This window comes from Micropterus salmoides, unplaced genomic scaffold (genome assembly GCF_014851395.1).
Source record: "Micropterus salmoides isolate LMB-PRFRI ecotype aquatic unplaced genomic scaffold, ASM1485139v1 Ms_hic_scaffold_5, whole genome shotgun sequence".
In the NCBI taxonomy this organism is placed as follows: domain Eukaryota; kingdom Metazoa; phylum Chordata; class Actinopteri; order Centrarchiformes; family Centrarchidae; genus Micropterus; species Micropterus salmoides.
The window spans coordinates 39,918,012-39,938,465 of NW_024044237.1; the positions used below are offsets into that span (position 1 = coordinate 39,918,012).

Genomic DNA, 20,454 nt, shown 5'->3' on the forward strand with positions numbered 1-20,454 from the left:
CTAATTACATAAATTAAGCAGTAAATAATTCAAATAAAATTGTGTTGTTAGCCATAAAAATATAACAAATTGTGTTGTGCAAAAAAACTCTTTCAAAATTAGACAGTTTAACAGATTATATTTATCAATTAACAACATATGAAGTGAGTGACAGGAGTAAAAAAAAAAAGTAAATCAAATCACTGTTCCGGCGTCTTATGTAGTTATTATGTGACGGTATTTTAAATTCCGGATGCTCCTGAAGGCGTCTCCCCGTCACGTGACAGAGTGAAACATGGCGTCCTCCCGGAGACGGCTGGTTTGTTTACGCTCCGGGATTTGGAGCCTCCTGTTTTACTGCGTTTACTCTCATTTGAAGGTGGTTCTGGCGGAGGAGGCTGAAAGCTGCGAGAACCTGAGACTCGGACAATATCCTTTAACGTTTGTTTACCGGCGCAGCGCAGATCTAACGGGAGGTTACTTACCGGAAGCCCAACGTTAGCCGCAGCTAGCTTAGCAATAACTTACAAACATAAATATCAACAGAGCGATTTATTATATCGTACAACGTTTGTATTATTTAACTGTGGGATGTTCAGCTCCTGTAAAGAGGCTGTACGCTAAACTGCTTCAATTAAAACCACCTTGTACATTTATAAATATTGTAACTTACAACACAGCACATTTTGAACCGTCCTGTTTTCATAACAGGGTTTTTAATTATTCTTTATTTATCTAAAACTTAGTGCTGTAGTACATTTAATTTATTAAAGGACAGCCCCTTGAGATGTGCCATCTAATTTAGAGGGGGGTCCTGCAGCAGACATGTAGGGCTGGGCAATAAAGCAACAGTAAATAATAATAATAAAATGTTAAAATGTTCCTCAACAACAATAAAAACAAAAGGTTCAATAAACGGTTGATTAAACTCATTTGAATAATGAACGAATTAGCCCTTAAGTTTTATGACAAGAAAGTTATTTTGTTTAGGAAAAATTGTTTTCAGTGGAAGGATTCAGGTCCTTTACTTAAGTAAACGTACTTATACCTCACTGTAAAAATACTGTTACAAGTAAAAGTACTGCATTGAAAATATTACTTAAGTAAAAGTATAATCAGAAAAAATGTACTTAAAGTGTTAAAAGTAAACAAATAGGCTTTATCGTTAAAATGCATTAATTTAAAAGCAGGATTTTACTTTTGTCGAGGTTGAACTATTTCGTATCATAGTGCACTGAATTACTTTCATTATGGATTAATTTGCTGATTATTTGCTCCATTAATCGACTGTAAAAATTCTGAAGAAAGTGAGAAATGCCGTCACAACCTAGAGCCCGACAGAACAATGCTGGACTCATAATTATTAAAAATACATTCAAATAATTAAAAGGAAAAGTAGCACATCTTCACAAAGCTGTCACCAGGAGTCGTGCGACCTCTGACATAAACAGCAAGTGGAAACACTGACAGAGGTGATGCGTGTCTGAACTGAAGCTCCTGTTAGTTCTTTCTGTTGTATCGATGTTGAGTCAGCTGGTTTGGACTCCTTCACTCTCCTCACGTATCTCTGTAAAGATCCGAAGATAGACGACGCCACTCAGGAGCCGGAGAACTGCAGGGACACGACGGCGTGGGGTGAGTGTGACGTCTTTCTGACAGCTGGAACGATTCTGATGTTTCATCTGCAGCCGCTCTCGCATTCGTCTGCAGGGCCGGACATTTACTCAAGTACGGTACAAGTTTGTACTTCACTTGAGTACTTTCTTTTCATGCCACTTCCTCCTTCTCCTCCACCTCAGAGGGAGATATTGTTCTTTTCACTGAACTACATTTATCTGACAGATTTTTACACACAAAACACATGAAGAGTTTATAAAATATGATGTTTTGTCATTTAAACTGGGGACACTGGGGACACGTCCCCCACCACGTTCTGAAATGGCTTATTTTGTCCCCCACCACATTCTGAAAGCATTTGTGAAAAATGATTTGACAGCTCGCACCAAGAAATGTCAACTAACAAATGAAAATGCTTTGAGAAGAGTTTATTTGCACAATAAGAAAACATGCAAAGCAATTTAAATACAGAAGAAACAAATGTGCATTGTCCAAAAAAGTAACAGGCTGCTGATTACTGCTTTATATTCTGTTATATTTTTCTGTTAATGAATTGTCACTTGCCAGGTGAATTTTGTGTTTGTCTTTTTATAAATGAAGACATTTGCACCGTAAATTGGAGCAGAAAATGTCTCCAGAAGGCAGGAAATTAAGTGCTTAATGCTCAAAATCTTCTGGGGGAAGGACCCCCTGACCCCCCGCTCTTATTTCAACATTTCATATTTCGTCTTGTTAAAAATCTTCTCATCTTGTTTTTGAGCATCTTCAGGTCCTCTTGACACAAGTGCGTCATCGTGTCCTGAATCTGAGCCCCTCCCACCACTTTAACACACGAGTGTTGTGTTAAATTAAACTCCAGCGGTTTATAGAAGTCCAGCTTAAATGATTAGTTGAGTGACAGAAAATTAAATGCAGGCAAAAACATTTTGTTGTTCCAACTTGACAAATGTGAAGGTTTGCAGCTTTTCTTCTGAACTGTAGTAATAACGGATGTTTGTCAATAACGTTGAGGTTTGTACTGTCAGTCAGACGGAACGAAGCCTTGTGAAGCTGCGTCTTTGGGCCATTTTGCACTGTTTTCAGTGGAGAAAATAATCAATAGATGAATTTGTAAGGAAAATAATTATGAGCTCAACAACTACAGCAGTAAAATCCTGCTTTTACATTAATGCATGAGGAATAATAATAATAATAAGTTTAACGGTCACATTTTTCTGCTTTGAGCACTTAATACTTGAAGTACATTTTCCTGATTATACTTTTAATTTTAATTTTCAATGAAGAACTTGTAACAGAGTATTTGTACAGTGTGGTATTTGTACTTTTACTTAAGTAAAGGCTCTAAACACTTCATCCATCGCTGTTCGTCTGTGGCTTGAAGAAATAACTGACCGACACACGGTCGAGTTCACTACTGATGGTTAGTGACGCCCTGGTGATAGCATCTCATGACCTTTGACCTCCCTGGTTTGAAAACTGAAGTTAGCGAAGCGAGTTTATTCATAAGGATAAAAAGCATGAAGACAAAATATAAAGTAAACAGAAGACATAAGATTTAAAAAGTAAGATAAAGTGTGTGTGTTTTCTCAGTGGAGTGCCTCCCAGCTCCGAACATCAGCTGTCGACTCTCTAACGGGACAGAGTTCAGGTTCAGCGGGGAGGAGGTGGGCTTCAACAAAACCATCCCCTGCAGGAATGTGTGAGTGCACACACACACACACACACACACCCCCACCCAACCACCCACCCATCAGCTCAGCAAGGGGGGCTGAATTATCAGATTTTCGTGACTTCATTGTATTATGTAGCACTTTAACTGCGTTTTTTAACATAATAACATGATCTGTTATGGTAACTGATTTATTTTGAATCAGAATTAGCTTTATTTAACAAGTAGTGTTTTACACATACAAGGAATTAGCTTTGGTGATAAAGGTGCTACACGTGGACAAACATACAGTTGACATAAATAAATATAGAAATATGGATTAGACAATGCAAGTTATACAAGAATAATAAAAAGAAGAACAACGTCGCAGATATTTAAATGTGCATTATTCTGAATTTGTGCTGTGCAGACGTGTTGCAACGGTCTGATTTTGATACTTGTGATGGACGCTTTGATTACTCTGGTAAAATAATGACTGTGTATTTCCTCTCAGGAGTGGTTATTCCTATAAAGTAGCTGTGGCTTTATCTCTGTTTCTGGGCTGGCTGGGAGCAGACCGCTTCTACCTGGGATATCCTGCGCTAGGTACGCACACACACACACACGCCAAAGAGGCGGATCTGAGGTGGGACAAGCAGGTGGCGTCCCCCTCCACGGCTGACACAAGCCGCTTTCATACAGAGAACCCAAAATAAAAGGGGACAGAATATCCGCCAACACGCCGCATTCACTCATTGTTACTGAACAAACATTTGTGGCATAATCCTGCAACCATGTGCAGAGCTGGGAACCGAAACCCGGTGACAATACGGAACTGGCGCCTATATGTCCGATACTAGGGCTGTGCGATGTGACGATATATATCGTTTAAAATTATACTCTATAGTTTATTTTGTTGCGTTGCAAATTGGCGCAAGACTCCGGGAAAATAAGGCAGCGTGAAAGCGGCTGAGGACCCCAAATGCTCCTTTAAGTCGTAAAAGGTTTTATCTGCACAAGGCTGGTGAGAGGGATTATTATTTTGATTGTTGTCTGATATTTTATTAATTGTTTTGTATGAAATTTTTTTTAATGAATTTTTTGTGTCTATTAATTACAAGTTTACGGTTTTATTTACTTTTATTTTAATATTTATTTTTACAGAATTTTTATATTTAAATTTTTAATTTTTTTATTTGCTTATTTAATAAAATTAATTGTTATTTGTAGCTTTGGCAATACATTCATGCCAATAAAGCAGAGAGAGAGAGCGAGAGAGATCTTCAAAAAGCCTCAGTTTAGCCGTCTATCAGTCGAGGCAGGACAATTCTGATTCGACTATGTGAATCGTTAGTCGGGACAGCCCTAAAAGCAACGTAGATATATATAAAAAACAGAATTTAAAAAAATAGTTGAATAGAAAATAAAAACAGGTTAACATATAAAGTAAGCCAATAATTCTAATGGGTTACAAATAAAGTTTAATATGGTTTTCCTGCACAAAAAGTAGAAAAGGAAAACTGTGAAAGGTGGCTGGAAACACATCTACTGTTTCTACTTCTCTGGGAAACTCTAGATCTCTGAACGCCCCGCCGACCTCGCTGCTTGCTAGCTTGACCGGTGAAAGAGCGGTGAGCATCGCGGTGGCTAGCGTCAGAGGAAACATGGGAGAGATTCAGCCACAGCCGGCATTAAGATGACGAATCTGTTGTCACTGAAGTTGCAGAACGGAGAGCTAAGTCTAGTTAGCTGGACAGACACCAGCAGAGGGAGGAGCAACATTTAGTATCTTAACGATAAAGTAAATTTCAAACTCATGACTTTAGTCAAATTAGAAGAAGTGAAACTGTCCACTGACAGAAATCTATAAAGACTTTGTAGAAAGATGAAATGAGCAGCGTTGGCCTTCACCTGTTTCCACACTTCTGTGGGTTTCCAGCCTGAAATTAAATTAAATTAGTCTTTGTTTGTCTCTGATCTGCACACAAAAGGCCGCAACAACCCGAAGAACAACAGTTATGATTACCACCACAACACGAGTTATTATCAGCAGACGGAGTCCGCTCTCGTGCTTCTTTTAATGAGACACCTGCAACAATACAAAGGCTGAGAGAGGCTGTGTGGTGGTGGGGGGGCAGCTGCACTGGCAGACACCTGGCCTGATTTGGCACAGGTCGGCCCCAAACCGAGCCAAGCTGAGCCGAGCCAAATCAGATGTCTTTCTGAAAAATTCGTTTTCCAGGTTTTTGTTAAAGAGCCTCACAGAGCAAACGCAGATACAACCCGGGAAGAGGTACTAGACATGTAAAGTCTGTCCTGATGGTGGCGCTAGAGGGAAAGGTCACTGACATCTGCAGGGTTCATCCTCTGAGCAGCAGGTAACGGACCGGGACGTTTTTGTGGAAACCTGCAGCTTCTTGTGTACAAGCGGGTTAAGGTTTTGGCCATTTGACCCTGAAAGCAGGACTTGTTTAGATTTTTTCTCCTCCCCTGCCAGTCTGTATAATTTCATATACACTGAACAAAAATTATAAACGCAGCCCTTTTGTTTTTGCCCCCATTCATCACGAGCTGAACTCAAAGATCTGAGACTTTCTCTATGTACACAAAAGGCCTATTTCTCTCAAATGTTGTCCACAAATCTGTCAAAAGTTAGTGAGCACTTCTCCTTTGCCAAGATAATCCATCCACCTCACAGGTGTGGCATATCAAGAGGCTGGCCACAATAAAAACCCTTAGGCTGGCCACAATAAAAACCCCACAATAAAAACACTTAGGCTGGCCACAATAAAAGGCCAAACTAGTGGTTAATGTTGTGAAACGTCATCTAAGGAAAGTTAAAGTCAATAGCAACAGGACTTGGTTGAAAATGCTGGAAGACGTTTCGTCCCTCATCCGACAGACTTCATCAGTTCTGACTGACTGGCATGGAAACTCGTTTGTCAAGAAGATCGATACCCCTTCGTTTGTGCTCCTGGCTGTTGTAACAGACGTTTCTGTTATTTATTACACCAGCTTTTAGCGTTCATTAAAGCTGCTTCAGGGCTTCCACTGGTGAGGTTGAACTATGACGCTACAGGTCTTCCCAGTGCGTTACAAGCCTCCAACCCTGAAGTCAAAAGGAGACGTTAAAAACTCTTCCATTGGACCTTTAGTTCAGATGTACTTTTGTTTAGTTTAGCTGGATGTCTTTTGCTCTGCATCTTTTTAGCTTTTACCGTGAAGCACTGTGACATCTGCTCTTGAAAGGTGCTCTGTATAAATAAACTTCCTTATAATGATGGAAACTGAAGTTGAGATTCAGTGATTGTTTACAGAGGTTGACTCTTTGGGTGGAATTTTGCCGTAAGCCATGAAATAAACCTACTTTTCTTGTTACTACTTGTCTCTCTCAGGACTGTTGAAGTTCTGTACAGTTGGTTTCTGTGGAATCGGCACTCTGATCGACTTCATACTGATCGCCATGCAGGTGAGTCACAAAACTTACTGAGGTACCCGTCGACGCCCGGTTCAGGTATATATTATAGTACATTAGCAGTTTGTGTTAATTATTTGGTTGATTAATTTTCGAATAAAATCACTAAAATGTCCGACCAGCAGTCCAAAGAGATTCAGTTTCCTGTGAACAGGAAACATTTGACGCTTATTCACTTTCTTGCAGTGCGTTAGATGTTCAGACTCTCGTGTGCCGTAAATATTAAGCTACAGACAGTAGCTGGACAGCATAGCAGAAAGGCTGGAAACAGCTAGTCTGGCTCTGTCCGGAGGTAAACAGCCCCTGTAACGTGCACTGATTCACACGTTAAACAGTGTTTTTGTATTAAATCGTGCAAAAAACCCAAATGTATGCAGTTTGCTGCAAACAGCAACCTCCAGCTCCCACGACTGAAGCCAATGCAGATGTAACTTAAACCTGCATTCTCTCCAGCAGCCAGCAGGGGGCGACTCCAGCGGCTGCAGAAAGAAACTGTTTCTACTTGTCAGCTGATTTATTCCCTCAGTAAACACTTTCCTGATGAGTTTCTGGTCTCAGTCGCTAGTTTCAAGTCTTCTTCAACACAGCATGATGTTCATTTAGTAAATTATGGTCCCATTTAGAGGAACAGAGACCAGGAAGCAGGGGAGGCTTTAGGGCGGGGCTACCTTGTGATTGACAAGTCGCTACCATGGCGACCTGTCAATCAGGATGGAGGCAACTCGTATCTGCTGCTCTGTGTACGTTTAACCAGCGCTGCTGAAAAAGCTCATCAGGAGTCGGCTGCTCATTTTTCACTGAGTACGTTTTGTTCTAACCCAGTTTGTCGCTAGCCAAAATTAGCCTCCCAGCTAATATCACAGACTAAACTTCGGTACTTAAGTCACGTTTTGACAACTGAGAAAACTCCATCTGCTGACGAAATGATGTTGAAAGCTCCATAAAAAGCGAAGGTGGACGTTGAGTTAAGAATATTTTGTGAAACTCCTAAAACAAACTTTCATATTCAAGATTTTTATCAGTTGTCAAAATTTGCCAATTTTTTCCCTGAAAGCGATTCATTGTTTTAACGATGTGGTACCGGATCTGCCCAAAATCTGGCAGGTGATCAATTTTCGCTGTTCTAGCTGTTTTCTGTCCAAAAACAGCGGCCGTTTGTATCCACAGAGACCGTCTGGCGGGCCGCCATCTTGCTGAGATCGGCTGAGCCGATAAGTTTTGTTTCTGTCATCAGATTGAAGTAGAGAAGAAGAGTTTGCTTTGGAGGAGGCGGTCTTTATTGTGCCTCTGCTGGCGACCCGTAGATGCTACATGACAATGCAGGATATCAATAGATTCATCTCTTCAGTGCGAAGAGAAAGAGCCCATTTACAGCCCTGTAGGACGTTCTGTTCTCAAGCTGTGGCCTGTAAAGCGTGGGAGTGCTTTACAGGCCACAGGAATATTGCCAGTTTTTATCAATATTTCAATGTTTTGGAAGCTTGATGTTATTTGGAACGTGGTTGTGTGGAGAGAAATAATGTTTTAACTCCCAATAAAAGTGAACATATAAACAGTAAATATGGCCAAAACCTGGACATTCGCCTTGTGTATTTTTGAAAGATTGTGTGACCGTTGAGGAGATATTACTGATTTATTATTTTGTTTTTCCTGGAAAAAGGAAGGTACCATGTGGTTATACAACATGAAAATAGAAAACTTTACAACCATCTTTAATGATTGTCAACAAGAAGAGTGCTGAGCTCTGCACTGACTAGCGATAGATCGATTACCCGGACCAATACATGCACTCGCAGGACCAATTAACAGAAAGTGTCTGCGGACGCTGTGCGATGTTGGCGCTCGCGCTCTGGGATTTTTCGGTAGTCAGTGAAAGAGTTAGTTTGGAGTCCTAAACGTCCACAGTCACCATCGTCTTTTCTAAATGTTAACTTGTTTTTCCTAAATGCCAGCAGCTCTAATCTAACAGCATTACTGGTTAGCGTTAAATACAGATACTGTCGAGAATGATGCAGCCGAATGACGTCTGACAAACTGAACCCCGCTCTCCTTTAAAACACCAGCAGCACCCAACGTAAACTTCTGTTTCATTCATTAATAAGACTTCCATCTGAAACAATAGATTAGATTGTTCTCTGCAGGAATAATGGATTATACACTGTACATCAGAGGTCACTAATTGATGGTTAATTATGTGGTAAAACTTTTCTTTATGGTCAGAATGTGACAAACACTTGATGCCAAACAGTGGATCACTAAACAAGTCTGAAGCAGAACGTTCAAAACTATTATCTTTTTCAACAAATATGGTTAGTAAATCTTTTTTCAGGCCTCATTTTTCAACAAAATAAATATTTTAATAGAAAAATTAGGTGCTAATTTGTTTGTGATTCAAATGAATTAAAGCAAATATTTATTGATATATTGAACAATTGTTATATAGTTATTGAGGAAAATTATATTGTGATCATTATTGTTTTATTGCCCAGCCCTAGGGGTCTATGTAACATTACAAAGATGCCCGTTTGTTTATTGAAAATGTAAATAAAGCGTCTCATGTGACGCTGCTCAGCCAATCAAATCTGTGCATTCCGATAAGCGTTGCGAGTCGAGTCTGCGAGAAACACCAGAGGATATAGACAGACAGAGGATATATCTCATATTTCCAATCCGAGCCAGAGCTCACGTTTCTCACCGAACAAGAGAAAGTATGGAAGATGTTTATAAAGAGAAGAGGAGGTGTTACAGCTGTTCATTTGTTAAGATGTGTCGAGTGTTTATTATAAAATTGGTTGAGACTGCACTTTATCACTTCAGGCTGCACTTTTTATTTCATTTTTCTATGAAGTTAAGCACTTTATTTTATTTTACCTACAATTTAGAATTTATTATTATTTATTATTGTTATGATTTATTTATTATCCGTCCAGTTTGATGTGAAAAGTGACAGTAAATATTGTTGAAATAAAGTCAGTTGACTAAAAACATATGTTGAGACAACCACACGTTATGGTACTGAATGTTAACGCAAGTTAGTCGTTTGGATGTGAAATTTTCTCTAACTGGACCTCTTAAATTAAATACCCCTGCTGTGCGTGACTTTTCTGCTCTCTAAATATCGGCAGTTGTAAAACCCGTATCTGTCGACCATTTGCACTGACTTTGTTCAAACTGATCCGCGAGCAGTGATTTAAACTCCAAAACGCTTGAACCCGACTTCAGCGCACATTCACATGTCCTCTTTAAGAGTGACGCCTGTGATGAAGAGTTCCTTGTTTCCCCAGAGGATCCATTTCAGCGTGGCACGCGGCGGTGGCGGCCCCTCATACTTTAGCCGCTAACTGCCCGGCGTGGAGGTGGGGGGGGGGGGGACCACCGAGCCTGATGAATAAACAGGCGTCGGCCTTCTGAATTATTATTTACGCCCATCCATCCTTCTGCGGCGCGGCGTCTCAGCCTCAGGATGAATGATGCTTCCAGAAGTTCCTAATGGACTCTGAGAGGACGGAGACAGACGGATGGAGCGAGGGGAAACCAGAGGTGAAGGGACGAATCACTCCTTCCTGTTCAAGTGTTTTAGATAATAGGAGCTGGAAATCCATCACAGGAAGGTGTGAAGGGGACCAGCGGTGGATCAGAGTCATCAGCCATGTTTGACTGATTGGGGAGTTTAAACTTGAGCGTGACAGCAGTTAATGTTGTCATTAACCCGCCGGGCTGTAACATACAGAACGCCAGGATATCACTTGTTATCCTTTTATAAAATAGCCCCCCCCCTAAATAACCTTGTTTTATAAATATATCAGCACCAAGAGACTTTGTGGCCCCTGCGTTTGGTCTTTATTTAACCTCATTCAACATCCACCGCTGTGGGATCTTCATGTATATGTCTGCCTGTGTATTCTGCATCATGGCATGCTTGATGCTGATTGGTTGGCGCGTAGCTGTGGCCTCGTAGCAGAAGAAACATTGTGAGAATTTGGTCCTAAATTTCTGATTCTGTCAGAATTTTTTGTCGTGGCATGTATTTGTCAGCCACCGGTGGACGAGTCTCGCAGTGAGATTGAGGACCTGTCGAGTGCAGGTTTTCCCAGATCTGGGATTCTAAGAGTGGACACCCTCAGGCCCCGTCCACACTGCTGCGTCTTTGTTTTAAAACAGATCTTTTGCTACGTTTGCACCTCCCGTCCAGACTGAAATGGCAAAAAAAAAAGTTTTGGAAACGCTACTGACCCCGTTTTTCGTTTTAAAATGCCGGGGTGGTGTTTTAGTGAAGGCGGGCAAAAACGGAGGACTTTAGAAACGACGATGCAGACGCTTACATACATGCAGAGCAGAAACACAATGCTGCTGAGTTTTAGATTTTGTATTTTTATTAAAATATTTTGTACCGTGCAAACACTTACAGCCTACGCTTGTACGTTGCATGTCGCCGTATTTACTTTGAGACGACTCCCAGTCTGTTTTCCGCCGCTTTTAACTGAACCTGCTGTGGTTCTTCGTCTGTAGTACTTTATTCTTTCACCAAATGTTCTGTAACTACGGAATAGACCATCTGCTTCATGTTTACACCGGCACGTGGATGCACAGTGAACATGAACGGCCACTAGATGTGCGTTTTCGGTTGTTTTAATATAGATCAACTCTGATACGCAGCTAAAACGCTGCTGTGGACGGAGATCGTATTCGCTTTATAACTGTGTGGATGGGGCCTCAGTGTTATGGATTAGTTAGTCAGCTGTTTTTAACAAATCAGATGATCAGGAACAAGTGTAGGAAAACACACCGATGAGTCGATGTCTTCTGTCAGTCCAGCTGCTGAGGTAACAGGTGTTCAAGTCTAAATGGAATAGGGATGTCACTATTCTTGGCTTTCTGTGAATATAATCCAATTAATCTTATTTCCATCCTGTACAGACATCTTATTTTGAAAACCGGACGTTGTCACATGTCACACGCTAAATCCATCCAGTCCGACCCGGTTTGATAAATAATGTTGTAACATGAAGACTTCACAGCCTCTCTTCATACTAAAGAGACAAACTGACAGGATAAAGTCTCTAACCTGCCTGTCAGCTCGCTCTGGGCTGCTTCACTTACCGTAAAGGCTTGAATACGTGTGCACTCCAAATTTAGGTGCGGCTAGTTTAATCTCCTTCTCACAGAGGAGAGACAGAAACACAAAGCGGTTCTTTTCTAAGAAGTCAGCCACAGATGGAGTGGATGTGCTGGGAAACAATTCAGCAGAACAGCATCTGCAAACGGCTCAGACACTTTAAAATGCTTCCACACTGCTGACATGTCAACACCGAAAGTGCTTATTTTGCTATTTTCGGCCCATTCATTTCGGTGGCCGAACATTCGGTGCATTCCTAAATGTCAGAAGAGCCGAGAACAAATTCTGTCGGTACACGTTTTTCTAGGTACCGGAGATCCAACACATAAAAGATGGTAACAAGCGCAGCTGCAGTGACAGTTTTGAAAACAGGATGAAGTTACAGATGGAACAGATCCATGTCAGAGCCTGGATTTCTCCCAGTTCTAGGATCTGATCGAGAGCTAATTCAGACAGACGTTTCACAGTTTAGATCAGCTCAAAATCATCAAAGGTGACGGTGCAGTTTGCAGAACCAAGAACTGAACGTCTGTCCAACGCGCCTGTTACTGTTCAATCATCAGTAACCGTTTAGTTTTTCAATACAGAAATGTCAAACCTCTGCAAATATAGATAGTGACCACCCTTAAACATTTCACACACCTGCAATGGGAAAAAAAGAAAGTTATTATGCACAGTGCAAGGTTGTTTGCTCATTTATGAATATATTGAAATCAAACCTGGACATCACAGCTTTCACAGCTGTTTGTAATGTTCAGATGTTTTTATTAAAGGAGTGTATGTTGGAGTACATGGTTTTTTACCGTGGCATTGCAAATAATGGAATTTCTCTGGTATTGGTATCGACTTCTAAATTTCTTTCTATCGTGATAGAGTCATAGTTTTTTCCTGCACTCTGTGTGTTAATATTATTTTCACCTGCCTCGTGTGTTTCCTGTCGTCCTGCAGATCGTGGGTCCCGCAGACGGATCAAACTACATCGTGGATTATTACGGCGCTCGGCTGACCCGCCTGTCCATCACCAACGAGACCTACAGGAAGCCACACCCGTCTCTGTGAACACACACCGACAGGAAACACCGTTAAGTTCACAATCTGTTTTGGTTCCCACTGAAATGTCTGATTTGATGTTGGGTTACATTGTTTGACAGAACTCTCAAAGTGTTCAATATGGAGTCTTTAAAGTGTTGGCAATGATGTGGAGGAACTTGGAAGTTCACTACGTTTCTGTTTTAATCAATACAGCTGTCCGTAGACTCACGCGTCACTCGTGGAACTGCAGCCCAGAGTGTCTTTTTAAGCCTCGACTCAGTTTTCTTCCAAAGTAACTTCAGTTTTTGTGTTTTGGACTTTGAACGCTGCCTAATTGCTCCTGAGTCCACAGCAGTACCGCTTCCAAATTGATCCAGTACGACCCTGAAGCTGCTGATGTGCAGCTTTCACTGAAAACGGAGGGAAACCGAAACAGCTGCCACGTTGAAATTAAACATCAGCTACTGTCTCTGCTCTCCCAGATGCTTCAAAAAGTGTCAGACAATAAGTGAATAATGTGAGAAACACTTTCATTCATCCAGACCAGAACAGTTCACAAGTAAAACTTAATAGTTAAAGGTGCCTGCACCACAGTGGAGCCTCAGGCCTAAACGAGTGGGTCAGTTTGGTTTTGATCTTAGATGGAGATATGTGATAAAAACTGTAATGTTCAGGCTATGTTCTGTTTATTTGTGCATTAATTATCTATTAAGATTACAGATTAGATGATAGAAATGTCTGGTAGAGATAAACAACCCATTTTAACGCCCTGGGTCCCCTTTAGTGTCATTTTTGCACGTGTAGGGCAAGGTAGCAATAACTAATATGCAAAGTCTGGTTAGACTTAACGTTGTGAAACGGTGGAATTTGGTTAGGCTTAGGCACCAAAACTATTTGGTTAGGTTTAGGAATAGATTATGGTTTGGGTTAAAATACCAACGTAACTTACAAAACGTATTTTACATCACTAAAATGAATCGATGTTGACTGTTTGTTTCACACGGGAAACAAACACCGGTCTCCTGAGTGAAAGTCTTTTTTTTTTTTCTTCCTTATCCTTAGTTTTCTGTGTCTTAAGCGTTGAACAATGGCACTAAAGGGCTTCCCCTGTGATGGTGGGGCAGCAGGAAGCACGCAACCACAGATCCAGACTCCAGAGTAGGGCTGCACAATTAATCTAATCGCGATGTCGTCATGTGCGATTACATAACCGCAAAAAGTGTGTGATTTAATAAAACAGAAAAAGTATGCGACACTCTCTGTGCTCTGCAGTCTGCTCATTATCTTCACCCACACCGGGCAGATAAGCTTAAAATGAGAAAAAATATTTGAGCAGTGTGCCACTAACTTTTAAGACAAGAACCTACCCTAACCCCCCTCCCCTCCCTGCCCCGCCGCCGCCAATCATTCAAAACCTAGTCGGACTCGTGCTCCGGTCGCTCTGTGACAGAGACAGAGCGACGTCGGCAGCAGCTTAAGCGGTCAGACAGAAGAAAACTGGGAGAGGATAAGGAAGGTTTGACTCGCTGACCGTTTAACGTTCGCTGTATCGGTGCCTTTTGTTGTTCAACACGCTCGACTTTTCACAGAGCCGACGTGCCTGTCGGTTTCACTTTTCGTCAACAGACCAATCACAGGCTGGATGGGGTGGGACAAGTTTAATGTGCTACAGCAAATCATTAAATGTTGAACAATATGATTATTGACAAGTTAGTTCTGAACATTAACAAATTAGAGACCGATGTAGAGCATTTACCTTACACAAGGATTAAATAAATAAAAATAACCCACAGAAATGAAACGGCTGTAACTGGATTTAATATTCAACATGTGGTAAAAAGTATACTGTTATACGAAATTCTAATGAATCTAGTATTTAATATATTATAGTAAACTATTAACTAAACATTATACTCTTTATCTAATACACTCGTGTACAGTTCCTCCTCCAGGTTGTGGACCGAGATTCTGCATTAGACAGACGTCCATTGAGCCGGTGCCAGCGTGCCAATATGTGCTGCTTCTAGCCGCCACCTCCTGATAGCAACACGCTCCCCTTATTCTGTTTTACTTGTTATCGTTATAAATATTGTTTAACTTAATCGAAAATCGCAAAATTGTCCCCAAGAGACTTTTTCTCCAAATCGTGCATCTCTACTCCAGAACCAGAAACACCTGCAGGAAGTGACAGGAGGAGAGAGGAGAGGGACGAGAAAGCACAAGACTACCGGAAAGGGGAGAAGTTGAGTTAGTAACATGGAATAATGGGATGAGGTTGCATACAGAGGGAGAGAAAGTAGAGGAGAGAGGAGCTCAGTGCATCATGGGAAATCCCCCGGCAGTCTAGGCCTATAGCAGCATAACTAAGGGATGGTTCAGGACTACCTGAGCCAGCCCTAACTATAAGCTTTATCAAAGAGGAAAGTCTTAAGCCTACTCTTAAATGTGGAGATGGTGTCTGCCTCCTGAACCCAAACTGGAACCTGGTTCCACAGGAGAGGAGCTTGATAGCTGAACGCTCTGGCTCCTAGTCTACTTTTGGAGACTCTAGGAACCACAAGTAACCCTGCATTCTGGTGCAGAGAAGCTAACAGGGGGGAAATATGACTCTCTTCCTAATGTGAAAACGTAAACATCCAAACAGATATCTGTGCCAACACGACGTCCTGAGGATCTACAGTGACCTAACGTGACCTTCTCCTTTTCTTTCTCCCCTCAGGTCAGTCATGTGAACACAGAGAGGACTGCACACGGCCGAGGACACGCTCCTAAAAATCACTTCTGTTCATTTAGTTCAACTTTATCCACACGCTGACTCAACAGACAGAACGTTTAAAAAATAAAAATAAAAAAAACTGTAAACCTTCACATTCCTGCTGATCGTTCACGCAATCATCCATCAGATTGATCTCCTGACAGGTTTCACTTCTCTATGAACAGAATAATTTACCTCCTCTGAATAGGTCACATGTAATGTACGCCTCTGCGGCTTTTATTTAATATGAAAATACGGTCCTAATATATTGTGACGTGTCACTTTTCTGTCTTTAAGTTAATTTATTTCATGAAAGCTGACTTTGTAAATAAAGTTTCTTTTTGTGTTCATCTACTTCTGACTTCTTTATTAAACGTCACCGTTGACGCTCATCAGCTGAGAATGTGATGTTTGTTTTCATTTTATATTTTATCATGTTTTTGGATTAGGGGTGCAACAAATACTGAACGTAGTCGACAAAAATCGATGATGCAATTACTTCCCACAATTATTGTGGCGACATCGGGCTGTAGTAAGTAAGGCACCTTAAAACAGGCACCTTTCACAGAGCAAGTCAAAGTGCTTTACAATGATAATAATAAAAGCAACAATAAAACAGTGGAGCAATCAGACAATCATACATAAGCATGAAACATTATAAAGACACCAATCAATATAATCAATGTACTTGTGTCTATTAACAGGTGCATAAATAATCAAAAATTAATTCAAAAATTAATGCATTTTAAAGAAAACATCAATATTCACAGTTAAAGGTTTACAGGGAGACAAAGGCCTCTTTAAATAAAAAAAGTCTTCAGCTGATTTTTGAATGCTTCGACTGAGACCTCAGAGCGTAGGTCTGACGGAAGAGTATTCCACAGTGTCGGTGCAACCACTTGGAAAGCACGGTCACCTCTAGTTTTGAGACGTCCTACAGCTGGTAGGCCTTGGTGTGAGGATCTTAGTGGCCTGGTGGTAATATACGGATGCAGCATGTCGGAGATGTGCCCGGGTGCAGCGCTCTGTATGTTAAAACAAGCACAGCATCCTGATTGACAGGCTTAGGAAGTGGGTGGGTATCTCTGGGTTTGCTTTGGACTGGTTCTATTCCTTCCTCTCAGAGAGGAGCTTCCAGCTGTCCAGAACTGCTGCTCTATCCTGTGGTGTGCCACAGGGCTCCGTCTTGGGCCTGATTATATTTATATTGTATATTCTCCCCTTAGGCAACATTATTAGTAATTTCAAGGGTATTTCTTATCACTGTTACGCTGATGACATCCAGCTGTATGTCTCATTTGGGTCGGATGACAAACTGACCACACTATGCAACTGCCTCACTGCCGTTAAAAGCTGGATGGCTAAAAACTTATTACAACTGAAAACAGACAAGACTGAAGTCCTTATTGTTGCACCCAATAGCATAGCTCCCTCGATCACTCAGCATATTGGATCACTTTCATCAGCAGTACAATCAAATCTTAGGAATCTGGGTGTAATGTTTGACACATCAATGCCCTTTGATCGACATGTTAAAACTCTGACCAGGTCGTGTTTCTTTCATTTAAGAAACATTGCAAAGCTCAAACCTGTTGTCTCAAAACCAGAATTTGAGATGATAATCCATGCTTTTATTTCCTCCTGCTTAGATTATGGCAACTCCCTTTTTACGTCTCTCAGCAAGTCGTCCCTGGACCGTTTACAAATGGCCCAATATGCTGCTGCAAGGCTGTTGACCAGGTCCAGCTGGAGAACTCGTATAACACCCATTCTGTCCTCTTTACATTGGCTCCCTGTTAAATTTAGGATTCAATTCAAAGTGGTCTATTGTTCGAATGCTGCACTAAGATCGAGCAGCACCAAAACAGTGCACTTCCCCGCATCAGAAGACATCACTATGTCATTTGAGATCCTAAGAAGTGCTGTTTCTGTGGAATAATTCTGACGGAAACCAGACTGGAACTTGTCAAGTATATTGTGGGCAGTGAGAGTGTCAGTGAGCGGATTGGCAACAACTTTCGCCAGTATTTTTGAGATGATTTTAGTGACACCATCCTCTTACTGGAGTGAACAGTAAAGTTAGCAACATCAGCCGTGGTAGTAACACTTTCACAACCTAAAACCTTCAAAGTGTGGCAGCGTTTCACTCTTCATTCGGCCAAAAAGGTTGTGACTCGCTGAGCTTTCCTGGCATGAAAGCAAACCAGTTACCATTTAAAACAGCTTAAGTTGGTCTTAAATGCTGAAAAACGTCCAAAGTAATGGTATTCACAAACTCAAGACAACTTCCAGTCACTACTTCAAGCATCTCAACTACAGAACTACTAATACAGATCAAAATCATGCTTATCCATTCGAGCTAGAAAACACCAGGTGACGGCCACTTTTCTTCCCATATTAGATCATGCTGATATGAGCGCTTCTGCCCAGTGCCTACAGAAATTGGATGTTGTTTATCATTGTGCATTGTGTTTTTTCACTGGTTGTAGTTATAGGACACATCATTGTACCCTTTACTATAAAGCTAAATGGCCCTCTCTCTATGCAAGCAGGTACACTCACTGGCTGTGTTTCATCTTTAAGGCTCTTCTTGGACTAGCTCCTACCTATTATCTTTTTAAAAAGTAGGCCATTATGGATCACGTTCAAAGGACGTCCTACACTTGTTGGCCCTCTGTGTTTGCTGAACCTTCTTCAGAACTTGTTGAAACTGACTGCCTTTATTTCTTATAGACAGTTTGTTTCAACTCTGAAGGATCTGGAGCAGGTGAACATTGGTCATTGTCGCTGTTTATAAAGTTGCATTCTGCTTTATTCATCACAGGGGCTTGTGTTATTTATGCGTGTGTACTTGATGTCTTTTATATGTTGGAAACTGTTAGGAATGTGGTTTTGTGTTCATGTCTTTCCTGTTTAAGTCCGTTTTTGGTTCTGTGTTTCTCTGTGTAGTCTTGTTTAGTAAGTTCTTAGTCCTGTGCTTTAGTTCTTGTTTAGTGTTTTCCTGATCTGTGTACTTCTGTGTTTTATCATTATGGTCTGTGTCTTAGTCCTTAGTCTTATATTTCCATGTTTTAGTGTAGTCTTGTCTCCTGTTTGGTCCCATCTCTGTCCGTGCCCTGATTTTGTCTGTCTTTTTTTTTGTCTGTTCTGTCTTTTCATGTTTTGGTGTTTTACTTTGGTAGATCAGTCCTTGTGTGTTCCTGTGAACTTTACTTCCTGTTTTATTTTGGTAACCCTCTGTACCTGGTGTCCTTGTCTAGCTTTGTTTGATTACCTGATGTATCTCAGCTGTGCTTCCCTCCCTGCTCCTTTACCAGTGTATTGTCCTCAGTTGTCTTCAGTCTGATGTTGAGTGTTCCGCCTTGTGCTCTGGTCCCTGGATTTCTGGTTTGTTCCCCGGATTTGGATTAGCTTTGTTTGGACTTTTGCCCTGAGCTCCATGTAAGCCTGTTTCAGTTTAGTTCTGAGTTAATAAATCTTCGTTTGAACTGCATCCTCCTCGCTTTTGGTCTGCATTTGGGTCCACACCTCAGCCTTCACTCAGCCAACCTGTGACAGGAAACTTGTCCTTTATGTTCTTTTATGCTGCATCTTGGCCAGGTCTCTCTTGCAAAAGAGATTTTAATCTCAGTGAGACTCACCTGGTTAAATAAATGATAAATAAAATTAATATAATAATAGCAGATATGGTGGAGCATCTCTTCACGTTATGAGCTGTAAATTCCTCTTGATCAATGACTTCTTGATGGCGTTGAGAGGAGCAAATAATTATACACAAAGCTCCCGTTCATCGGATCTCTGTCCTCCAAAACTGGCGCCTGAGTAATTTGAGTTGGCACCATAAATTTTATTTATTTATTTTTTTAAATCACAGAGTTTGGTAAGTTGCTGAGTCCAAGGAAGGTTAAAATCAAGGGCAACTAGACTTGGTTAAAGATTACATTTAGATTTACTCATCTGGCAGACGCTTTTATCCAAAGCGACTTAAATTTGAGGAACATGCAAGGGTTAATAAAGCAGCATAAAGAGCTTTTTGCACGCACAGCATCATTGGGGAAGTAGTAAGTGTCTTAAACGTTTCGTCTCTCATCCAAACTCAGCTATTTAACCTCTGTGGGGTCATTATCAAGTGATCAATACCGCCGGTTCGTCGGTGCTCCTGGCTGTCATAGCGACTTGGCCAAGCCTGAATGACTGTTGTTGGCGTTATCACCTGAGGCCAAAAGTGAACTTTGTTTAGTTTGTTAGGTGTGTCGATATGTGCTACCTATCAAGATGTGCTACTTTAGGGTTAGACACCATTGATCTGCACTACAATAGCATTTGTCCACAAAGAAGCATAATTGTCACAGCACCGGCAGTAAGCTGCTCTGTTACTAGATAAATAATATGCCTTTTTAACAGCAGATCACACATAATTGAGCTTAATCATTGTTATTCTTCTATATTTTGTCAATTTATATAAATACAAATCCTCTCCCCCTGTGACACAAACACATAAATATCTGCCATGTTCTTTCTGTACACACGGTTCTTTTATTCTTTTAGAAGTTGCATCTCTTTATTCCATATTTATATATTTACATTTATTTATGTCAACTGTATGTTTGTCTACGTGTAGCACCTTATCACCACAGCAAATTCCTCGTACGTGTAAAACTAGGGAATTAAAGCTCTTTCTGATTCCGATCAGCTGCACGGTCATCTGTGTTTTTACCTGTTTGCTCCATGACAGCACTTGATTTCAGTGCAACTTTCTGTCGCTGCAGCAGAAATATCCATTAAGAGATTTATTTTTTAAATGCAGTATTCCGTTTACACTCTTTATTGTT

At 41.0% G+C, this 20,454-nt stretch overlaps 1 protein-coding gene across 1 annotated transcript; it reads left to right on the plus strand.

Moving 5' to 3' along the window:
- The first annotated feature begins 249 nt into the window (after positions 1-249).
- tm2d1 (TM2 domain containing 1) lies at positions 250-15,976 on the plus strand. Its single transcript, XM_038699892.1, has 7 exons — positions 250-408; positions 1,541-1,614; positions 3,187-3,295; positions 3,759-3,850; positions 6,640-6,713; positions 12,784-12,916; positions 15,587-15,976. The coding sequence occupies exons 1-6, from the start codon at positions 275-277 to the stop codon at positions 12,892-12,894; spliced, it is 594 nt and encodes a 197-aa protein (XP_038555820.1). The 5' UTR covers positions 250-274; the 3' UTR covers positions 12,895-12,916; positions 15,587-15,976.
- Positions 15,977-20,454: the final 4,478 nt, after the last annotated feature.

Coding starts and splice junctions, on each gene's coding strand:
- tm2d1 (XM_038699892.1), top strand. CDS start 275: ATGGCGTCCTCCCGGAGACGGCTGGTTTGTTTACGCTCCGGGATTTGG. Junction 3,296..3,758: donor ACCATCCCCTGCAGGAATGT/GTGAGTGCACAC, acceptor ATTTCCTCTCAG/GAGTGGTTATTCCTATAAAG. Junction 6,714..12,783: donor TCATACTGATCGCCATGCAG/GTGAGTCACAAA, acceptor GTCGTCCTGCAG/ATCGTGGGTCCCGCAGACGG.